The 24798-nt window shown below is 40.1% G+C and overlaps 1 protein-coding gene across 2 annotated transcripts in view; it reads right to left on the bottom strand.

The window, feature by feature from the left end:
* Window positions 1–22318, bottom strand: part of gabra1 (gamma-aminobutyric acid type A receptor subunit alpha1) — a 28554-nt gene extending 6236 nt beyond the window's left edge. The window contains exons 1-8 of one of the 2 annotated variants that reach the window (XM_075486700.1): window positions 22201–22318; window positions 19847–19950; window positions 16076–16188; window positions 14938–15005; window positions 13053–13273; window positions 11394–11476; window positions 10146–10289; window positions 9287–9439 (exon numbers count right to left, since the gene is read on the bottom strand). In XM_075486700.1, coding sequence (XP_075342815.1) covers window positions 9287–9439; window positions 10146–10289; window positions 11394–11476; window positions 13053–13273; window positions 14938–15005; window positions 16076–16188; window positions 19847–19926 — 862 coding nt within the window. In that variant the 5' untranslated portion in view covers window positions 19927–19950; window positions 22201–22318. Of the gene's footprint in view, window positions 1–9286; window positions 9440–10145; window positions 10290–11393; window positions 11477–13052; window positions 13274–14937; window positions 15006–16075; window positions 16189–19846; window positions 19951–21392; window positions 22176–22200 lie in introns of those variants that run through there. The other variant, XM_075486701.1, reaches the window with a different exon arrangement.
* Between the last annotated feature and the right edge of the window lie 2480 nt (window positions 22319–24798).

Here is a 24798-nt window from a genome sequence, read left to right as displayed (position 1 = left end):
GACAAATTACATGACAAATAAAGGGCACATGCATTAACAAGGAGTGATAGTTGACCTAAAACAAAATCAACAACTACATGACCACATGATGTAGCAGTGTTCATGTGTTTGCAACCTTCCTAAATGCAAAAGAAGTTGGTGCTAAGTTATTACACACATCCCAAAATGTTACTGTTTCCCCTCAGAATTATGAATTCTCTTTTTACTTCTTCCTCAGTTATGGTGTTAAGTGATGAATCACAGACTCCTCATCCTCCCACTCTCTTTTCACATGCTTTTGCCGTTGACGACTGGGTGCTGAGGCATGTACTATAAAGGATGGTTATGACGTTCTCATTACTCACAGCCAAATAATTGATTGGGCTTTGCCCATAACCACGCAAGACACCTTTGATGGATTTAGTGGATCTGCATAGTTGGAACGCTGGGTATGTGGTTGTGCATTTCTGATGTTCAGGGCTCCGAAGGGGCAAATACTGTAAGTAGGTCAAAGGTATTTGTCTGAAGACATACACAGCTTAAACTGGTCTACACAGATGAAGCAGGACAACATGAAGATGATAAGTAGCTACGGTTAAATGCGGGCACTGGGATGTACCTTTAAATAGCAACCTTTATGCAGTGGTGTGTATATTTATAAAGTTATGTTATATCACAGAATCCACACATAATCATGATCTGCACTGCACCAACTGCTAAGTAGGCCAACGTGTGGTTTCTTGATTTATTGTTATGGGAATGCATGGCAACAGAAGATGTAAAGACATGAAGTGATGCTCGCTCAATTATTCATACCAGATTTTCCCCCACAAATCTGTTCACATGTTGCCAATTCTGTTTAAGAAAATGCCAATGAGACCAAATTCGGTGAAGGATGACAATGGTTCAATGCAGAAAAGTTTTATACTGCTAGTCACCGGCAGAAAGCTTTATAAGGTCTGCTACATTTCATAAATCTGTAAAATGTCTAACACTGCAGTCAAATGCTACTAGTTTATCTAAGTTTATCTAAATACAACTTAGAGAATCAACATATACTAAGCGTCACTTAAAGTGTAAATTGACGGGAGGCACCAGTTTGATGTCATGATTTTAATCATTTCAAGTTGGAGAATGCTTCCTTGAAACTTGCTTTGGAGTACATATGTTTAATACTGAGGCGTCATTGACTACCAGTTGGATGCCACAAAATTCCCTACTGGAGGTTGTGTAGCCAGTAGCTAAGTGATTTAGCCAGCAATCATGCATTTTTGTGGCCGCAGGAGACGCTTAACAAAAAGCATCAAAAAGACCCACATTCATTCCATCTGATCTCGGATCTTCTGAGGTAAGATGGAGGAAAGTATTTGAGTGACCAGCAGAGACCCTGTAAAGCATTGCTCTGTTTTTTTTTTCATAATCGGTCATCAAAACTATTTTGTTATGGAAAGATTGTACGTTTTTTTTGTTTTTAAATGATCCCCTGTCTCACTCACAGGGCTTCATGTGCAGCCACTTTGTCAGGGCCCTCGGGTGTCTGCTCAGACTGTAATGTACTGAATATAAAAACCACCTCTGAATCTAAGACAGCCTACCAGCTTTGACAGAAAGGCAGTATTAGACACCCTGACAACCTGAGAATAAAAAAAATTGTGCATATGTTATATCTTTTCACAGCATTAACCCTTTAAACCCATTAAAGCTGTATGTGAGGCATAAGTAGTGGACCGGACTACGATATGTCACATTCACCAGTATATCAATGTCTTTTATGGCAGAGGATGAAAGCACCACCATTGGGTATTACACAAGTCCTTAGAAAAGCACTCTGATGCTTGGTATCTCATGTAGTTTACTGTGTTTGGCAAGCTCTGTTGTCATGGAAACAAGTCTTCTATCTACTGCGACTTGTTAATACCACAACAGAGAGAGAAAAGGGATGACGTGCTATTTGGTGTTATCATTTGCAATAATCTATGGATTTTATTATTACAAAGGGATGCCTTGGTTAACTGCCTGCAGACACTAATGCATCTAAGGGTTGTAGGTGTAAAACTGTTAACAGTCACCTGCACATAATTGTAAAAGTGTGTTAACTGTGCTAACAAGGTCAAATAGTTTTTCTACCTCCAGTGTTAAGGGTCTTCCTTTGTGTCTGCTTTGTGACAGGGCCTACCTAGGAATCATTAACAACAATAGCAAGTTGATTCATTAGAGCATGACTACAGAGCTGGTTTTAAATGACTCTATTTGATGCGTAGTAACTAATAGACTTGAGGTTTTGAAGGCTGTTAATGAGCAAATGCACTGATCTGAAAAGTGGATTGATAGTGATGTAACTGCATTCTAGAGAGTTCCTTCCACTCAATTTAGCTGTGTGTAAACAACATAGACACATGTTACATATGATACATATCCTCTAACAGGTTTTTTGTCTTTATTTAAAGAATCCCTTTTAAATACTCACATTCACATATTAGGTAAGGAGAAAAAATGTCAAGATATGGAGAAAGATGGTGGGGAAAGAAACAATATGGGAAATGAATTGGAGATTAGAGGTAATGAATCAAAATGAAAATAAGACAACATTTGTGGTTGGAGGGATGGCACTGCTGCATTTGGCAAGGAAAAATTCTATATTACTACACACATGGACATACAGTTCAAAAGTTCACTTTTGGGAAATGCAGGGTAAATAAAATCCACTTGATTGATAAGTTTCTGACAGAATGAAGTAAAGGTTAATTTCATTCAATGTCAGTCATTAATCTATTACACCACTGGTGGTCAGTTGCCTGCAAGAGGTTATGAATCAGAAAACAATCTACCCGGTATGCATCAATAAGAATGAAAAAAAAAAAGGCTTTTTGAGAATAACTTTATTTTGTACTGAAGGTCAAATAATTCTTCTGCATGAATCACTAAGTCATTGCTTTATTTTTCTTGTTGTTCTTTCACATGATTTGTTTGCCCATGACTGACAACTCTTGAATGAGAGCTTTCAAATAATCTGACCTATCTCAGGCGAGCAAGTAAAACGCTCATGCCATTGCATCACAGACAAAACCTTGTCTGGGACAATGAGCCTTCAGGAAAATGTCTCTCCCTTTCTGTCACGCCCCTTAGTTCCAAGCACAAATTTGCCTCAGTCAGTGTTTTGACAGCGAATGCAACCAATCAAACACGACAATCAAAATGTGGGTCAAAAGTACATTGTAAAGTCGGCTGCCTGCTCCCTCAAATAATTCTCAGACCACTACTAGATGCTATGAAGACCTTGCCATAAAGATGGTACAAAGAATTGGGTTTAAAATCATTTATGGTATGTCTAAACACATGAACATAGACAGGATAGACAAGACTTGTCAAGATTTAAAGATGCAAACAGCGTAACACTGTCAGGGATTCTTATGAATAATGCAATTGCTTTTACTGCACAGTCATCAGTGGGAGGACATTTAACCACAGTCCAGCTTGGTCTCAAAGAAATACATAAAAATGAACATGACTCATAACCCCTCAATACATAGTGGAGGTGCCTAACGTGTCAAAATTAGTGCCTCCACCACATAATAAGATACTCCTCCAGTGACTTGGTTATCATGGGCACAAGTACCGTACCAGGAGGTGGTGATGACACAACCACTTCTGTAAAAGTTCTGAGAATTTAAATTCACAAAAATCTGTTATTTTTCAAGTATGATTATCACCTAAACCTAAAAAAACTGTGACCTACATTAGTGGTTTTCAAAGTGGGGGCCACCACGGGGCACTAGGGGGGCCTCAGAAAATTGGAGGGAAGATAAGAAAAAAATGCAAAAATAGAATCAAATTTTTTTTAAAAACATCATTACAAAAAATAGTCAAATTCTTTTAATCAGTATTGTAAAATACAATTTATAATAATATATCATATCGAAATGTTATTTGCCATGCCTGTCTTTCAGATTGACTGCCAGTCAAAACATCGTAGACCTGGCGGTTTGCGTCTGTTCTCAAGCTGCTCTGCTCCTCAAGCTAGCTTGTAGCTAGCTTAGCCAAAATGGACAGATTTTTGACTAGGAAGAGACCGAAAGAACTGGCCGACTAAAATCAGAAAGTATGAGGCAGCATACATTAAGTTTGGACTCTCATTTGAGACCCTCTCAAATGAGAGTCAGAAAAAACAGTAGACTTCTTCAGACGTAAAGAAGAGCATTTAGTCAGGCAATCTGCTGCATTCACACAGGGAGCTACTGTCCGTGAATTAAAGAAAGAAAATACATTCTAAAAGTTGATGTTTCTTTACATATTTTGTAGCATTGTCTGTGGTTTGCAAAGGGGGTCCCCGGCCAGAAGCTAATACTGTTTGGGGGGCCTTGGCATGGAAAAGTTTGGGAACCCCTGACCTACATAACCTAAAGAACTCAAAATAACAAGCTAGCAAGCAAATATCAGACTCAAGTCAAACTGCAGGCTCCTGGAATAAGGTATATTGCTGTGCTGCCGCTCCACCACTATTGACTTTGACCTGAAGTTTCAATACACCACATGCCACTGCCATGTACTAAGCTTTGAAAATAGTTTGGACCGTTCCACATGATTATCTCAGACCAGGTTACATTAGAAAAAAAACCTTGACTTTGAGGTGAAAGTGACACTGATATGTTGTATGTCAGTTCCACTATACATAAGAATTTAGTCAACTGTGATATTTTTGTGTTTATTTTTTCCAATTTTCAATATTTACCCGTGAGCTAGCTGTTACATTGATATACTTTACTTCCTTTTTAATTAGTTAAAAACAACATTTAATCCTAATAATGTAGAAATGTAAATTAAGATGTTTTTAAGTTATTGCAGAATGATGATTGCTCATATTCAAATATTAAAGAGTGTGCTTGAATCTTGTCGAGCGAGTGAATGGGCCTGATTGTTGGAGTTGTCAAGCACCTTCTTTACATTCCGTAAACCAGTCCCAAGAGTGAGGCTTTGTCTTTGTAACGTGTCTATCAACGTTCCCACTGTGCAGTAGATACTCATTTATTTATGCCTTATCAATAACTGAAGCCTCATGGAAGCCTGACTCGGAGACACATTAGCTTCAGCATCACTAAATCATCTTGGGTTTACATAAATAAAGAAATAAAGTGACATGTTGATTGGCAGGTGATTAAATGGCTGTGCCAGAACCACAGCTGTGAGATTTAAATCAAGCACACGCATGCAAATGTGCACACACACACACAGACATGCTACAGTAAATAACAGCCCTGCCTACAACGTCAAAGAGTGATCATGACTATAAGCATACCCACTGGTGCAAAACAGCATGCTCACATGTGGTAGACAAACACACACAGTGACACATGCTCACATTTGGGTACAAATGTGTGAGCTCGTGTATGGGTACAAGCACAATCAATTTCCACCACTCACACACAAGGTGTTATTCCTTAATGAGCAGATACATTAAACTGCATCATGGGAGAATCAATAAATACCCAGCCATTCGCTTCTAAAGAGGAGAGATGGAAGCAAGCTAATCTTCTGAGCGCCGCTGTCCCTGACAGCTCAGAGAAACGGAGAGGGAGGGGGAGGGAGGGGGAGGGAGGGAAGGAAGGAGGAGGGAAGAGAGCACCACATCAGCGCCATCAGTGGCTGTTTCCTTTTGGTTTCATTTGGACTGCAAATAAATTGCTAACAGTTTTCCACAACACCGAACTAGCTATAAACTAATCAGCCTCTTAATCGGCACAGTGATAAATAAGATAACTCTACCAACTGCTGTGTTTTTAAATTGCCTATTCATCTACAGGGCAGGCTTTGGGAAAAATAAGATTTAGTGCAGATGCTTTGCTTCACAGTCACATAATGTAATTTAAACAGGCTTTTCAATGCTGCGTTCGTTCACTCTAATGCTGTTTCTGTATCAGTTTTTGACATCAGATCACATCTATAGTTATATGAAAGCATACGTTATTACAACAGTTGTTTTTTGGTATTGGTTCTGCGTTTGATGCATTTTGAATGTAAAAAGAAAAGAGGAACTGAGCTGTAAATAAGTACCTCTGGGATGTACGACTAAAGTGCATGTTCACAATTTAGTCATATCTCCTACATCAAGTAATTATAGCTAATCGAAATAAGACATTCTTCCAAATATGGTGTTTGCATTAGTTGCATAAAGGATTTATAACTTATATTTCCATTTATATATTACAGAGCATAGTCTGATTAATGACCCATGCAAGCTTTACACCCCTCTGCAGCATTGAAAAGGTTTCACTGATCCAACGTCTAAATAACTCATCCCAAAAGTGTGTTCTTTTCATTGAAAGCCACCCTGTTCTGGCCCAACTTTTCTCAAGTCTAATGCATCTATCATAAAGCAGCAATGTGTTCCACACAATGCCATGAAAAAATGATTGAATACAGTAGCAGATAACACTCTTATTTCATATTTATTTTATATGAAAGAAATGTCATCACTGTCAATAATTAGGAGCATTCTGAAAAGAAGTTATCATCATTGTTCTTAAGCAGAAGGCTACTTTTTTTCTAATACCTTAGCTAGAGAACCTTTCAGATGTTACAAAAGTCAAATCAAAATCAATGAAAATATCCAATGAGTTGTTTAAATGAATCTAACTGTGAAATGGTGTTGCCTAAACCTAACCAAAGAGCAAGTGAAACCAAAAGAAAACAGCGAATGAAGATAACGAGGAAGTGGCAAAAGAGTAGCAAGGGCGTGTCAAAGTGGAGGCTCCTGTTTCTACAGTAACTCTGTGACTATCTCCCACCTCTTTTCCAAATTGGCAGTATTTGTGACGGTATGAATTTAGAATTACAAAAACACAAGAAGTCGAAAACGAACAAAGGCAGTAAAATGCATTTTCCTCTGTTCACAGCAAGCATTGCAAGCAATGATGGTACCTCTGACATGCAGCATAACAGTCCAAGGGTTACACTAGCAGGTAGCATTTTGCATATTTATCACCAAGGTACACTGTATATGGGCAATACAAGGGCTTCAGAGTCAGGACTTTCAGGGAAATATTTAATCTAAACACCACAACAGACAGGTACAATGGTTTTTGATTTACGGTAGCCTATATGTGTGACTGAGATAAGAGTCAAAGGATTTAGATGCCAATGAGAGCTCTTGATGGTCTGTTGTGTCTTCTTAATGATTTCATTTATGGTGATATTGACATTTTAACCTCTTTGAAAACAACCTCATTCATCTGCTGTCCTGAACGATTTACATTAATCACACAAATGGCCAGCACAGTATACTGGGATGTGTGTTACTCTGTGTCTTGATAAATATGTGACCAGGTGTGTGTGTGTGTGTGTGTGTTTGTGAGTTCACATGCACGTGTGAACTCTATATGCATGTAATCTCATGAAGCAGAACCATTCATGATCGCATGAGGGACAGACACATGCCCCAGATAGTTTGAATCTAATCTAGGCCATCCTCGTTTTCTCTCAACACGTGACAAGCATCGCAGGTAAGCAAGCTGTGGCACACACAGACACATGAGAACACTCACAGCTCATAAAGGTAGACACCAAAACTTTGAGGGAACATTAGACAAACTTGCTGGTATAGATTGCGGGGAAGCAAAATCTGGTGCCTCTGTAACAATTATTGGAATCTTTTTAAGTAGTGGGCCAAGGGAAACACTGACACCCATAAGAAGAAGATGAAGAAAGAAAGAGCAAGTGCAGGAGAGGGAAGTAAAAGAAGAAGAAAAAGGAGAAAGTGTGCAGGGTGAGGTAACTCAAGGACATTCTGCCTGCTGCTGTGCTTTGCTGCTACAGAGCATGCTGCAGACTTGTAAGAGCTTCCCTTTTGGGTGGTATTATGTAAGACCATTGTGTGACAGACAGACAGATACACACACAGACACATGCAAACACACAATTCTTATTTAACACACTGGGCAATGTGAACATGCACAACAAAACACAGTGATGAACTCTTACATGACACACATTCAGGCGCATTCATACAACATGTAGTCTCACATCCCGAGCACGTATTTCTAAATAAACACTTAGCTGCGCTTAAAATTCAACTGCAGCTAGCAGCAACCGATTCAATTTCATGTTGACCTCACTGGTGCAAAGACAGAGCAGAACAGAGCAGGATGGAAATATTTTGCAGAAGACTTGGTCCGATGAAGCAATTAGATAGTTTTTCCTTTTAATGTCCTTTAACATTTTCTTTTTGACATGTTTGGAAATGAAACTTGCTGGCTCTTAGAGAGCTCTTACATTTATCCTGTGGTTTTTTGATAACTGTGGAGTTTCAAAACAGTCAGCGGACTGTTATAGCATGTAAAAAGCTTGTCCTCTGCTACATTTCTATCTGCGCAGATTCAACAACCTATAAATGTGCTTCAGAGGTGTTTACAGTTCGGCTGACTGTTCCTCCTGGCTTATTTTGCTGTGCTATGCTAGGCTAATCCAGCTTTAGCTCCAGCACTCTTGGCAAGATACAAACAAATGTGTTTTTTTCAAAATGTTTAACTATTTCTGTATACTGTCATTTATTTTCTTGTCCAAATCCAGCAAGGAAAAGTAATCAACTTAGATAGACAACTCTAAGCTCAATATCATGAAGGTGTACTTTCCCAATGAGGTCATGCTTTGCATTGCATTGAAAATGAGAATGTACTGTTCACACTGGAGCAACTGAAAAAACTCAGGGCCATTATTCGTTCTATTTTAAGAAGCTGTATCCAATAACTTTTACTTATACCAGAGGTGTTTCTGCCTTGCAATTCAGTGTGTTGATGAGTTTAAAACTTTTTGTTTTATTTATCCAAATAAAGCAAATTATAATGTAATTATTATTGTATTTGATTAACTGATATTTGAAAAACCTCTGAAAATTAAATTGTTCTGTATTAATGTACCATCCTGATGTACTAAATAGCCTCATTGTGTAGTAGCACCTCACAATATAACTTACTAAAAGAAAATTACATTATAATGGGTAACACATTATTTCAAAATCCCAGTTAAGTGGTTTTTCAAACAACCTGTTATGGCAAAATGTGGCATAATAATGACATTAGGAGGCAGTATGAAGCATTTATACTACTGACATGTTCTCCCCCCTTTTATTATATCTTCAAGCATCCCAGATGGTTTACTGTCATACTTTTAGCTGCTATAGTTTGTAGCTAGTGCCTAATGTGCTATGATCGTGTCTTCCAAACTGATTTCCCAAGAACAGACTTGAAACCCTCTGCTGATGGACTTGATTTCTGTAGCCACAGATGTTTAGAGGAGAAGAGAGCAGACAACTCACCAAAGACGGTTCTGGCTGGGACAGATTCTCTGTTGAGCCAGAAAGACACTTGGGAGAGGATGACTGTCATGATGCAGGGTAGATATGTCTGGATCACAAAGTAACCAATTTTCCTCTTCAGGAGGAAGTGAGTTGTCATCACAACATACTCTCCTGTTGTGCACGAGATAGAATACAGGAAGAGTTACTATAAATGCACAAACAAACTCTAATTGGGGTTACAACATTAAAGTGTTCAATCTAAATTTTAATTTGAGATAGTTTACATCAATATCTTTAGTCATTCCTAAAGGTTTCATGGTGATAAGGTGGTATCCTCAGTTGGCCGAGTCTGGAATGTCTCTTCAATATGAATGAGCAATATTAGAATAAATAATTCAATTCAAAGCTAAAGACCTAACTGAAATACAGCTCTTATAAAAAACGTGGTTCAAAGTGGCTGCAGTAAAGTTCCAAAGGTAAGAGCAGAGTGAAGGAAGATACAAACATCTGGGTATGTCCTAAAGCTCTGGCATAAATGCATCTACATGAATAGAGTGACGAAGTGGGGTTGTCAAAAGCATTGGCCTATGCCAGCAGTGGGCAAACAGGCCACCCATTTTAAGCCGTGACAAATTTTGCCAGTATCAATTGACCAAACTAAGGTGGGAGAGAAAAAATAGGGGCCAGTAGGGAAATATAGAATCTGGGACATGGTCTGTCATTTATACAGCAACAAATTCATGAAAGATGCTGATGAACTGAAGCAGTTCTCAAATTGTTTCAGTCATTGTGCAGTGATGAAGGAAGAACAAGGCTTATATTTCTCTTTTAAGCATTGATAAGTAGTACAGCATAATGTATGTGGGCTAAAACGTACCTGTGCTGGACTGCACTACACCAGAATCCACACTCTGCCCCATCAGATCATACTGGTTCAACCTGGAGCCATCCTCTGCCACCACCACAGACTGAGCAGCCCCTCTGGTCCACACGTACACCACTTCTGCTCTAGTGTAAGCATCTGACAAGAAATGTTGTAAAAAGTTATCAATTGTCTTAAGCAGTAAGAAATTCCAGTAAAAAGGAAAAAACCCAGAAAAACTAAATTAAGGCTTTCTTCTTGAATCATCTTGTTGTCTCTTACCTCATCACATTTTGGCTCATCTAGTCTCCTTTTCTAGTCTGCTCTTATATCAGTGCCTCCTGTCAGACTCATTTGCTATTTAAACACATTATCCCTATTGTGGTGTCTGCATGCCTCATCTCTGCTGTTTTATCTAATATTGTTCCCTTTTATTATCTAATCACATCTTTTCTATATCTTATTAGGTCTTCTTAAACATTATATTAGGTAATATGTTGTGTCACATCATGCCATGTTGCGTCATGTCATCCCAATCTTATAAGGAAATAAACAAACAGCATCTCAACAGGACAACATGACCTTAAAGCAGCCAAGTCAGTTTTTTCTTCCCTCTGGCCACCCAACCTGTCAAAGCTGCAGCGTGGCTCGACCACTGCAGAGGAAAGGATGGCTCAACTGCAGACTGCAGCATAAGGACAAGAGCTCGTCACTAAAATATTTAGCGAGTGAGTTCAATTTAAAGCAGTTTAAGGCTTGGTCCTCTCACTCACGCTGTGCAGCCGTCTGAGGATTGGCACGGAGGCAGCGTGACGTTCTCTTCTCTGTTGACTTAATGCTTGCTGTATTTTTTGCTCTTTCCACCCAAACCCCCACAACCAGCCCCAGGCCCATTACTTTTCCTCTCCGGTTTTCCTCTCCTTTTCTATTCTTATCCCTAACCTCCATCATTCTATCTCTTGTTATGTCCTCTTAAGGATGATGCAGGGTAGCTGCAGCTGTCAGCTGTGAGCAGCTGGTGTGATGCTCTGGCAATATTACGGAAAGTAGTGCGTGCTGCATGCCTGCCAGCGTTTAGGAAGGTCTGACAGGGCTGAATGAGTGGGGCTGTTACCATGCCGCCTTTCCTTACTCTTGCAGTTAGGTGAAGAAGTCTCAGAGCATCTAAGATATGTGTGTGCCTTTGTGGCAAGCTCATTAGCATATCTTTTTTTTTTTCCCAAATTTTTTATGGAAGACTGCGTCACTACTGAGGCTACTTACAGCTGCCAAACTTCAGTGGACAGGCATGAGCATCCATAGGGAAGTCTTCTAGATGCATGGGACATTCTGCTCTCACTGTAAGCCTAGAAAGATACAAATAGATGTGAACATTGAATTAGAAAGTAAGGTGGAAGGATCAAGAACAATAGGCACAAAGAATGTGGAAAAACCAATAAAAGAAATCATGGAAACCAGAAGACAGGAGCTAGAAGTAGAAGAATGTACTGCCAGTTGGACATCAGGAACATGTGGTTTGATCATTTTTGAAATAGTGTGGAGGGTACACAGATTCTTTTCCCAAACAGAAATGTTCCAGTTCCCCGAGCTGCAAGCTTCTGTTTCCTTACAGCTCGGCGGAAAAACAGCATGCCAGGCCACCCGTGACACACTAATCCCCCATCTATCCCTCATCTCATTCATTTGTGACACCAATATGGGCTCTACCCCCCCACACTTGGTAAACACATTGAGACAAATGTTTAACAATCCTTCTCCTAGACATGTCATAGTAGCATCAGCCATCGGCACACATCAAGGTCTGTACTGTCATGAGGGTATTTTTTTTTACCCTTTTTCTGCTGAAGGCTGCTGAGGTGCCACACGTAGTTCTAATCTCAGGTCAGCTCCTCGCAAATGTCAGGTAGCATCTCCAAAGTGATAACTTATGTTTAACAGCTATAATAGTGCTCCTGGTTTACACGACCATGGGAACATAGCAGTTTGTGATAAAACTGTGTGTGGCTGACCACTTTCCAAAGGATATTTGATAAAAAGCATAAATATAAAAGTTTAATAGTGTTGTAAATCATCTTTGTGTAAAAGGAACCATACACACAGTAACACATTTTAAGAGGATTGTTTGATGCATTCAGGATTTAACAAGGTAAAAGCAGAACACACTGAAAAGTCTTGTCTTGTCTCAAAAGGTGTTTCAATATGTATGCATCAAACTTTTATTTTTGGCAACCAAATCACATCATTATCTAGGTTTCCATTCACCTCTGAAACAAATATAAAGGGATCTTTTGAAAAGCCACAAAAATGAAAAAGTAAATCAGATGCATTTTCGTAAACTGCTTTGGTTGCATAGTGTCTTAAAGGAGGGTTGTATCAGCTGTGGTGCTAATGGTTGCAATTCAATAGACATGGTTGTTCTGACCAGAAACTCAAACTCACCTTGAGAGAAAAAAAATGACAACCACAAGAGGACAATGAAAGGAGCTCTTCAGGATACTTTGCTTACTTTAATCCCAGGGAATATCTTGGATATTTAGCACATCTAGAAAGATGCTGGTCAGATGAGTTTGCAAGATCATATCAGAAAAAGCTGGTAAGCAGGGTCATTTGAATATTTGCCAGGTTAGATGGTTGCAAAGTTGTTCCAATTACTGTTAATGCTCAAGTAAACCAATTCAAGAAAGGCAAAAAAAAAAAAAAAACACTTTCTATCAGAACAGCAAGACCAAGATTTCTTCAGTTTGTGAATGTTATGCCATTCACCCATTATTAACTCGTAATACAGATTCGCTGCGCCATTGGCCGTCACTACTCTTCATGATGTACATGCTATTTTTGTTTGTTTTACACTTTAAACCATTAAGTCTCCGACTCTTCCTGAAATCTTTCATTGCACAGATGTAATAGATGATGTCTGCCTACCTCATGGTGTACAGTAGTGTGCCTTCCTCTGTAATCCGCAGCAGCTTGTTTGGCATTGTCATGTTGTGGGCCACTGACTTCTTGCCATTGTGAAAGAAAGTGTCGGGGGTCCAGATCTTGCTGGCCATCAAATTGTTGAGACGCAACACGGCCATGGGGCCTTTGAACTTTAATCTTTCATCCTTCCAGCTCTGTCTGAAGAAGACATCAATGGTGTACTCCTACAAGTGGGAGAGCCAGACAGAAAAGTCAACAAACATCTAAGTTTCCTGTCCTGTAGCACTTTCCTTTCTGACTTTACCCGCTGCTGATTTGGAAAAGATGTTATGCAACCTCACTTTTCCCTTTTGACCTTTTTAGTGTTCTCACATTGGCTCGCTTGGCCACATTTTGCTGCTGGTAACTGTCTCTTAAAGTTAAAGGCTTTGGCAAACAACGTGAGGATCTCGTGGATGGAAGTTCATGACTTCCTGACTGGTATCTTTTCTAAAAGAATGCCTCAGTTGTTGTCCAGTCATCATTCTCTATTGTACAATGTGTATGTGTGACTTCCTTTCAAATTCATTCCAGTCAATTATTTAGATAATTTTCATCTGACCAGTTCAATTACAATATGCAAATAGAGAATAATTTGATATACAGTCCTTTGGTATTACATTGTTAGGTAAGTGCAAAAAATGATTACTTTAGCATTTATCTTTGGGAAAACGTCTCTGCTCAGTAATCTAAATTACACTGGACACAAAAAGGAAGCACTGGACGTAAAATTAGGAGGACATTTCATTTTCAGGCCAGCTAATGACTATAGCTGAAAGGAGATTTTAATGGTTCCACATGACTGCCGGCCAGAGTAAAGAGAGCCTGTAAAAATCACAGCACATTTTTTTTGTTCCTTTCACCCTCTTTCCGCTTGGTTCTCGTAAGATAATAAGTGTGAACTGAAACAGAGCTTCAAGGTAATAGAGGAAGATAGGGAAAGGCTACATATGGAGAAAATGTTCTTTGGCTCTTCCTTCTGGTCTTAACAGAACAGTGAAATAGTTCCGGCCTGCATGTCAGCCACTGCAATTAACTGAGATTATGTCAAATAGAGTAGACGCACTTCATGTGCATAAAAAAGGAGTGAATCATTTGAATGAGATTAATTGGTTTCTGGTGCAGCGGGCAAAGATCACTTATTCAGAAACATTCTTGCTAACTCGAGAATGTTAAAGAGGACTAAGGAAATCATAAAAGGCAAAAATTCATATTTAGATTTTTTTGGCTATTGAAATTTTGCTGCATTAATTCCCACCCACTTTAAAATCATCTTGTATAACGGTCGTGTTTACAAGAAATAATAGATAGCAATTCTGAAGCAATTGTAACTTGTTTCAGGAGCAAAAGTGACATCCGCTTTATATATCTGGTTCTTTTTGAAAGCCCAACCAATCACCATCTGAGAATTTTGTTTATTCGTCTCCTTTTTCTTTCATTTGCACTCTGAAATCTGATATCTATATTTACTTGAATAACAAATCAGCATGGGGTTACTTTTTGAAAATTGAAAATTACATTAATTCTTGCCCTCCAAGGTTGTAAACGACAAACAAATTGAGGCTATTTTTCAATATTCTGCAACAAATAAACAGGGTTTGGTGTCACCGAGCTTTTGACAAATCACATCACTCCTATCAAAGAGTAAGGGCGGTATTTACCGTGACTTTTGTGAAATATATGAATTAATACATTTCACAGGTGACAGTTTTATTAAAACACAACAAGTTAAGGAATCATCATCAATACATATTTTACAGTTTCGAGATCACTGCATCCAGAGAAGTGAGAAGACAGGTATGAGGGTGGACGAAACGAGTGACATTTACAGAGGCGAAAGGAGTCTTACCATGTCATGGTCCGAAACTGGTCCGATGCTAGTCACAAAAATGTCAGTCTTGACTTCAGTTACACGCTCTGTTGAAGCAGGAAATTGCCAGAGTGAGTGACTATCAGTGGCATTCATTAGCACCTAACTACTTGTTAATACAAGACCACCTGGCTATAGCCTCTGATCCATTCAATCTATGCAGCAATATTTTTAACACTTAGACCCCCCCTCACACACACACACACACACACACACACACAGAAGAAAGAAAATAACATAAAAATAATCCTCCATTTCAGGTGTCGAATGGTAATCATTCCTGTGTCGTTGGTCTCAGTGTCAGCTCCCTTACCAAGACACAGGTTGAATCTCTTAATGAATTTGAGTATTGCTAAAAAACATGCCGCTCTTGCCCTGTAATATTGAAAATCAACATGGGACCACTGTTTAGGGATTAATTACGGGGTGGTGGCAAAGAGGACTTGAGTATGTGTGCACATGTGTTTAAATGTGTTAAAGGGTTCCTTCCTTGTGACTGTCAAACTGAAATGTAACAGCATGATTTATAATTGATACCCACCATAATCCACTATTTCTTCCCTTCGGCTGCTGATCTTCGAGCAGCCCTGGTTTCATTCGCCTGTCTGTTTGACGCCTGCTGCACCATACCTCGCAATCCTCCGTGTCCTTCACACTCAAATTTTCACTCTAAAAGTTTTCCTCCTTTTTCTTTCACTCTCTATGTCTGTCTTGTTATCTTTTTCCCTTATTCTCCGTTTCTAGGATTTTGTCTCTCAGTCTCCCTGCCATGCTGCTTCTCTCTCTAACAATGGATAGTTGACAATAGAGTGAATGAAAGCCCACACAGAAAAATGACGGTCACTGTGTGATATTGCAAGTCCCGATATTATAACAACTTGACAAAAGCAGCAGGTAAATAATGAGTCTACACTTCTTCTTTTTTTTAAATGATCCTGCAAAAATGTGACACTGTAAGCAAGCCTACTTCCATCATTTTCAGTCATATGGACATTATTCTGCGTTTTCATGTGGTTAGGAAAATACTTCTAGGGTGACATTTGCATAATTAGAAAAAAAATGGTGCAAAGAGCCATCATAATGAACAAAAGATATTCAATGACTTGAGTTTACTGACCTCCCAGTCCTGGCCTGAGGCGATTGTCATAGCCATCCAGAAGGCTGTCTAAGATCTTGGTGAAGACTGTAGTGTTATCTTTTTGTTCATCTGTCATGCCGTTCTGCCCAGAGCTGGCAAAGCAAAGAAGACGATTTCAAGTCACAGCTAAAATCCAAAATTGCCAGCAGAGTAACAACAAACTCTGTATATGAATCATAGTTCATAATAAAGACAAATAAAAGATGATTTCAGCTATGTAGATAGCAAGGAATCTATGTAGAGCATGGAGAGCACATGGTGCATCATGAATCACACTGTGAAAACACTAACAAGAAAACTGTATAACACTGACTAATTTCACTGCTAATTTACAATTCATAGTGTGTGGCCATGAGATTTTAAATGACATTGAGATGAATAAGCAAGTCATTGTGTGGAGGTGGAATGGAAAGTAAAATTCTTATTTCGGCCATGTTTTTACTGTTGTTGTTGTTACTGTTCTTGTGGAGAAGACCCATTTTTTAGCTTGCATTATCTTATTCATTGGTATGTATGACTGCTTAAAGAGTACACGTGCAGGCACGCGCAAATCTGCATGTCGGCTCAATGTAGAGAGGAGCGAGTGAAACAAAGAGTGGATATAGAGAAATCATAATATATTATTTATACCTTAATATGGTATTTTAGACGACAAAGGCCTTGCTGAATGTGCTCTTTGAACAACATGAAACAAAATGCTTAGAGCAATGCCAAAAACACTCACAATCATTAATTGTGAAAGCAGGGTTTGCATCTCCATACATAAATATTTCAACACACCCCGAATCAGGGGAAACAGCCGCTAATTACATGGAGAAGTGTCGTATAAAAGCAGGATATGACATATCTGATACAGATCATCCTCTTTCTATTTGTCACATCAGTAGCATTTGGATTGATTGCACGCAAAATAAACAGCAAGTGTTTGAACACAAGCTCTGCTAGCTGAACGGCTCCAAGGAGAGGGAGAGGTCATCGAGATTAGTTAGCAGGGACCTGCAATGGGAGAAAAGGAATGAGCGGGAGGGAGAGGAGCATCTGGAGAAACATGGGGCTTAAAGCTCTAACGAGAAGATAGTTGGGAGAAAACAAAATGAAGATAACAGAGAAAGGGGGAGAGGCATAAACCAGGTGGGAGAGCAAGGCTGGAATAGTTGTGGATACCATTTTCTGTTGCTGTTCTGAGTGAAATAACTCACAATAAAATATGAGGCGGATCTTACATATCTGCACATGAGATCTCACAATGAGGATTAACCAAAAACTTCCCTCACAGATTTGCATAAAAGAATAGAAAAGAACAGAAAATAAAGAACTCTAGAGCCAAAATTAAGACGGTAGAAACCGAGAACCAATTTTAGTCTGAATCAGCTTTAGAGGCAACTGCTTTGAAACGCTCAAATTTAAAACAATAATTCATCTTTCTTGTTTATATCTGAGAAACTAATTACATATAAAAACAGACAGCAAACTGCATTCATGGGATGTCAACTGAGATGGAAATAAACACAATTTCCTTCTCCCTTCCTTTGTAATATCCCCACTTCCAACATTTATGCGGGCTTTTTGGATTTGCCAAAGCAGAGCGAGACACCAACATTATTTTAAGTCTGCCCAAAGGGTTACAATCCCCTTGATATATTTTCCATGAATACAGAATGCAAGCCAGGTCCTTCAACTGTCCACAGTTTTTTAATCAATTTTAAAAAGGATGAAAAGATTCATCCTTACAAGTTATTAATAATAATGGTGGGATTGCACTTTTCCATTAAAATAAAGGGATCAATGAAAGGCGCTTTATCTTTTATGGGGGTTTAGGGTACTGACATGTCTAATAAGTTATTTTTACACCCTAGGAATGAACAACACCCTATGATGCATATCAATATTAAACAATAAGCATATTTTAAGGACAAATGGGAAGCATGTTGGGTGGAGATCTGAGATATATGTCAAGGATAAGAAAAGAAAATGGAGAGACAAAGGTACTGTGGAAGTACCCACATGTTTATCAGCTAGGGGCTACTTCTTTCTAAAACACTGTACACCATCCCCATCTACAGGTCATCTGAACAGCAACAGTGCCGTTCGCACTCACACTGCCTGTGTCTCTGTCCATTTCTCTCCATATCTCACTCTCCCTGCTTCTCTGACTCTCCTGTCAGCCGGATATCTAATTATAAGGCAATTTCTTTCGGTGGCAACATACTGTAGCAGAGCACTTGGTCCTCTTGATAACTGTGTCTTGCTGAAATCCCCAAAGGTGTGTGCGTGCGTACGTGTTTCTATATTTGACTTCAAAAAGGGCACTGGATTATACAGTAAATCTTTGGGTGATAATTGCTTTGCAGTTTGCAGTGACGATACCGAGGGACTGTCACTGCAGCAGTCCAGCGCTTTAACATTTTCTTTTATGTGCAGCTCATCAAGCCCAGTAAGTAAGACCCTCCATTTGCAGCCTCTACATCTCAAACCAAAGCTACAGCTATAATTAATGAGTTATATCAAATCAATTTACAATAATGACGTACTGCGATGCGTCGTGTATTTAAAGCAGGACAAGTGTTAATTTATTTTATGGTCGAGGGTGGGATGGTTACTGCTGAAATAAAGTATGGATTTGTTTCTTTTGTGGTGTAGTTGCTGTGCGAGGCAAGCTGGACCATTTCAAGATATAACTATTTAAGTCAACTGCCTGTGACAGTTCTACTGAATTATTCAGCTGTGAGGAAAAACCTGATCCCCACAGACTTTGCAGGATTCTCCACAAAAACCACACAAGAACCAGAGCTTGAATTATCTTTTGTAGTTGGAACAGCTGATGAATTGTCCTTTCAGAATTGTTTTATTTGTTCTCATGAATGTTTAAGTAGTTTGCATGTACATACATCCAAGGAGAGATATGAAATATGCAGAACACGAATGGCTGCTCAGTATTTGAATCATGCAGGAATTAATGCAGTTGCAGTCACGTGACAGTGAATCTTTCTTCTGTCATCTCTAATCAAATTCTCTAATTTTTCTCCTTGTTTGCCTCCCTCTGAGCAGCTGACATCCAACACTTCAGTGTTGACACTGAGAAAAAGCGTCTGTACATTGACCCTACTATCCCTGCGGTCGCTGTCAAAATCACATATGCACTCATCTACTGCAAATATCCCAGTGCAACACAGAACATCCTCTGTACACAGCCCTGGTTTGAAAACTGTGAATAAAGATGTTGGCCCACAAAAGGGTCAACACCAATGTAAAGTGGATAGTGACTATTTTGGCTGCTCTTCTCTTCTCCCTGTGTTGCACGTCTTATTACCTCTGCAATTATAAGTATGCAGGTGTCCTGTGAGGATGCCCCAGTTACAACCACAGTGAACATGTTCAGTAAGATTCTAACCCAATAAACCAATCACTAGGCAGGAAGACAGAATAACAGCCTGGTAGGTGAATGACTGTCTCTTTGGCTGAGTTGCACATTTACAAACATATATACAAGCCAGCTAACCATTTGACTGGCAACAAGTCTGCAGTCTTCGTGTTGCTATGTAAAATTTTTCCAGAGTTTTCCAGAAACAGCTTGATCATATAGGCTGTTATTTAGACATTACAGACTCTGTGCAAGGCTTCACAATCAGGGCGTATAAACAATGGGGAGATGCTTCTGTGCTTTCTAGACTTTCATGTCTTTATAATCCTCCAATGATCCAATGTGACACCCAGGCAAAAATATATTCCTAAGTCAAAGTTTGTTCTTACCTTTTCCCGCCCAGTACGCTGTTGGTGACAAGCAAGCAAGCCAAAAGACACAGACAGGCCGCCCTGCTCCGTCCACACATAGTTGCAATATGGACCTTTCAATGCTGGAGGTTAAAGAAAGAGAAAATGAACATAATTTTCATGTCACATACCAGTGTTGCACCATCATCTCTAACATTTCATCATGTCAAAGTATCAACCAAATATGGATAAAGAGGCTGACTGTGTTCCTATACAGGTAGTTTAGGGTTTTTATCCCGAATCTGAATATCTCTCATAGATTCCCTTACAGCAAACGATTCAAGTGAAATGGCTCGGCCAAGCATGCCACTCACACACTCAACCCTAAGACATTACATCGTATATTATCATTTTGAATGGCATGTCACATTGACAGAGACAATCGCTAAGAATAAAGGAGACGAAAAAACAATTGCTCAACGCTTTCTATGATCAGAGATGAGTGTGTGTGGAAATCCACTTTCATCATAGACGCTCAAAACATACGCATACGGCGTGCCTCCATCTGTAGCGCATAACAATTAAGAAGAAATAACAAGGAAACACACCATCGAGCACACGAGCACACCTCTGAGAGCCCGTAGCACCTGTGAACAGCCCCTTCTAATACCCTGCAATGTGAAGCGGCTGTACCGCAAGATCACCCCCCCACCCCCCCGCGCGCTCCCCCCCAACCCTCCTAAAATAAGAACATTTGCTTCCTCCTCAAACATTTAGCTATGATGTCAGCTGGGTCACAAAGTATGCAAGCAACACCCTGCGCTATTAGGCATGCATATTACAATACTAATTCTAACAGTCGATCATAAAAAGAGTAATCAATGTGTCCACGAGAGGGCAAGATGCTTCATAATAATACTTTTTTTTAAAGCGCAAGAATTGTGCAGACGAGCAAAAAATGTTGCTCTCCTGAAACACAAACCCCATATAGACGAAAATGTCCATAAAACTTGCTCGTGTTGAAGGTGTACTGTGCGCCGATGGGAGTCGATTGGCATACAATGCTCGGTGAAAATGACACGAAAATAAAATAAATCCTTTGGCTGGCAAGGATTTAATAAAGCGAGGATGATGCAGATTAACGAATGGGGGAGAAAATCCCGCACAAGCACACTTTCTAAGTTATTCTGGGAGAATGTCACCCTCTTCCAGGAAAATATGAATATACTGAGACGGGGTAGAAATTTAGCATGCAACTGACATCCCTACTAGGCTGGTCCAAATACATGCAAGATGATCCAACCCGTGAGTGGCGGAGTAATTAAGCAAATGTGCGTTGATGATGCTTGATTTGGAGCACTGTCCGTGGTGCTGAAACCAGGTACCATCAAATGGCTCTTCCTTGTCATAAAATTCACCTTAAACGGCCCTAATTTCGGTGGCAAAACTCTCCCTTCGCCTCAAAACTCGTCTTCAATTCTAGCGGTGTCCAGTTACAAAAAAAACATCCCTTCCAAAACCCGACTGTTACTCCCCTTTCCCCTTCTTTAGCCCGATGAAAAGGCGAGGATAGAATATTACTTACAGCAGATGAGCCTTGGTATATTGGGTGTCCACTGACTATATTCCCAACTTTTGCGAATACCTTTTCTAGCCGGACTGAATGAGAAAAATCCTCTGTGATCTCAGATCTGACGAATTTTAGCTTGAGGCTGGAGAAGCGGCTGCTGACGATATGCGCAGGTCTCTCTCACTGTTCATTGGTTCTGTAGTGAGTTCAACTCTCAGTCTGTCAGCAACAGAAACGTTGTCCCAAACTAATAATCCTGGTCTCTGTGCCTAAACGTTTCAGCTCATCAACCGTCCTTTCAAATAAAGAGCACGGCAAACAGACAGCCGCAGACTATTTAATTTCAGAATAGGCTGTGTCAACGTAATATGAAGGCAAACACGCCCATTTTATATGCAGCACAATTTAACTTCCACTGCTGTCGCTGTAATCTCTTTTCAGTGGCTGCTAAATAAAAATCCTCTTACATTTTCAACTGGGTTTCCTTGCTTTCCCCCCATCGCGCGTTATCCGTCTGTCTCCCTGACTCCTACGTGATGATTTCCAAAGAGATACGATTCAACGTCGTTTCATTTATCAAAAGACCCTCTCCCAACCAAGACAGTTAATGCATCTTATGGACAAGGGTAGCAGTAATAAAACAGACAATAAGCACTTAGGATGAGGTAAAAAGAACCGAACACAAATGGATTGCCGCTTGGATACACGCGCACAAGCTGAGAAAAGACACCTTCAGAATTTTAAGAAAATCGTGTCCCCTCATCAGCTTGCACAGGACGAAAGACCCTCTCTCTGTGATAAATATCCTCCTCGTGTCACTCACCGTCTCCTAAAAGCCCACGTTTCGCATCGAGGCAACAGCACAATATCTCTGTTTACAGCCAAATTTTCTGCTGCCACAGCCGCGCCACTCCAGACTGAGCACGAAACGGCGATGAGCGCTGAGCTGCGTGCATCTGCAAGGGAGGGAAAAAAAAGGGGGGCTTATGATACGCGGCGTATATTTCTGTAGTCATCTGCGTATTTCAAGTTAAACTACAAATCAGAGGACATTTTAATCACCAGGGACTACTATGGAAGAAGGCAGACGCGGACAACGAGGACATTCTTATAGGCACTTTACATCATATCAGTGTGATTTATAACAGCATAAGCCTTCTATAAATCCCAGCTGTTGATAGAATGCGTTTGACAGTAGAACAACTCATTTTTCGCCCTCAATTTTGACTGGGGGTTTATTTTCATCAGAGCAGCCAGTGTGAGCTGACAGTGTTGTCACGTCAGTCTGGTCTGCAGTGCAACGTTTCCTCTGTGAGCGTGTATGTTGCCTCCTCACGCGTGGTTAAAGTAATGCATGAGCGTGATTAGTTATAAGGGACGTCACTGGTGTCTATCTATCTATCTATCTATCTATCTATCTATCTATCTATCTATCTATCTATCTAAAAGAAGAAGAGAAAACCTCCCAAGCTACTCTTTTCCCCATATTTCATTTTTGCACTATATTTCAATATTTCGACTCTTAACCTGATGCTGCAGGTGCATGTGCATCTTTTGGGAAAAAAGGAAAAAGGAAAAAAAAATCCCTCCACCACGATCTCACTCAGCTGCTTCAGTATAATTAATGCCATTGTAATGCAAGTGGGGTATCGTTTCAAGCTTCCGCCCCCGACTTCTTAAAGCCAGTTGCCACCGCTGCATGTGACTCGATTTGCCCGTGCGCGCGCGTGCACGTGAGGGCATGCAACGCCAACACGTGCTAGTCGTTTTGACGTGCACACCCGTGACGGGAAGCTGAGAGGGAAGGGAAAGTAAGCGCGCCCGCCGTTGCTTCAGCTTCCTTCCGGCGTCTTAATAAGCTTTAGCTCTGCTAAAGTGGAGAGTTTTCCTTCTCGGGCAACAGTAGGCAGCTTCTCCAAAACAGTGCGAGTGCGTGACCAGTGACGCCGTTTAAAAAGATAGCAAACACAGCCGACTTGCCTTCCGACAGCTCTATCTCTGGGCAGGTGATGGGAAAGGTTAGTGTTGTGAGGTGCGCGTGCTTGTGTGCGTGTGTGTGTGTGAGAGAGAGAGTGATTGAGTGAGTATGTGTAGGGCTAAACGGAGAGAGATGGATGACGGTAATTTAGGAGGGGGATGTGCAGGTTATGGGGAAAAAAATCACTCCTCCCGAATAGTGCCTTTGAATTTTGAAAGAAGGGATATAGACCAACTACGCCCCCTCCCTCCTGTTTGTGCATTCATCACGGTTCTCTCTGTTGTGATAATTCGTCTCATTTCACACAAACTTAAAGGGCCAACTCTGGTAAATTACCATTCAGAGGCAACATGTTGCAGTCTGACGCAAATTATCTGGCACATTATCAGAACGTGCACCTCTGTGTCATCTTTTGCCTTTCACCTATAGTTTTTAATGTATGCACACATTTGTATTGTGTGAAAGTGTTACTCAGATGCAGAGACTTTTAAACATTTTGGTTTTATTTTTGCATTATATTTGTTTGTCCATTTGGATTTTGGAAGACATAGGCGAGTACTACAGCTGCAAATCTACAACTATTTGCTCTGTTGATTTTTTTTAGAGAGTTAGTTTTTGTTCATCACTCAAAGCATCAGGGGTGCTGTGTCTTATTGACAATGGTCCATTTGAAGACCTATGACCCTGAAATACTTCCCTTTTTTTCACCTCCCTGAATACTTACCTTTTGATATTGATATGCTCTTAACAGCTCCAAATATAGCTTTTTGCTTCAGTCAGGTGCAGCAGATAAAGTCTCATTTCAGTTTCTGTGGACAATAAAGGGCATTTACTCTAAGGAAAGTGGGAAAACACTTTTTGGTGCACTTCACAGGGTGGGAATGTCATAATTTGACATGTGATGTCAAATGTTGAAGCTCTGTCCCTCTACTCTTGGACTGTCCCAGCCAGTAATGTGTTTTGACTGCCTTTAGGTCATTCTGATGACTCTGTGTCCACTTTGCAACAGCAGGCCGGACTCCCCTCTGGTTACCTCCAACTGAAGCTCTTGCATGACATAGAAAGAGTGAGAGATAAGTCCAAGTAAAGCATTTCAGTTCAACTACTGCAGTAAAGCTCAATTTGTATTTGCCTTTTACTTTCACTGATGAATTTCACACTGTCGGTGGGTTGAGGGTCTGGGCAGCGGCGGTTCCTTCATAGGGGCGATTTGTGCGACGCACTACCAAACACGGATTTTTTTTTTTTTTGTTTGTTTTTTTAATGTAGTTGATAAGGCGGGACTGAGATACTGTAGGCAAACTGGTTGTATATGTCATTGTCCAATCAGATTAAGGTCGTGCCTGGTGTTGCCACGCCCATTTGGGGCGATTTCTATCAGGGTCGAATTTGCACCAGACATCTCCCATTGACATGAATGGTCCGTCAGTTTTTTTCAAAAAT

Source organism: Odontesthes bonariensis, chromosome 16 (assembly GCF_027942865.1).
Source record: "Odontesthes bonariensis isolate fOdoBon6 chromosome 16, fOdoBon6.hap1, whole genome shotgun sequence".
Classification (NCBI taxonomy): domain Eukaryota; kingdom Metazoa; phylum Chordata; class Actinopteri; order Atheriniformes; family Atherinopsidae; genus Odontesthes; species Odontesthes bonariensis.
Note: the sequence above shows the minus strand (reverse complement) of the source record. Positions and strands in the feature narration are given on the sequence as shown.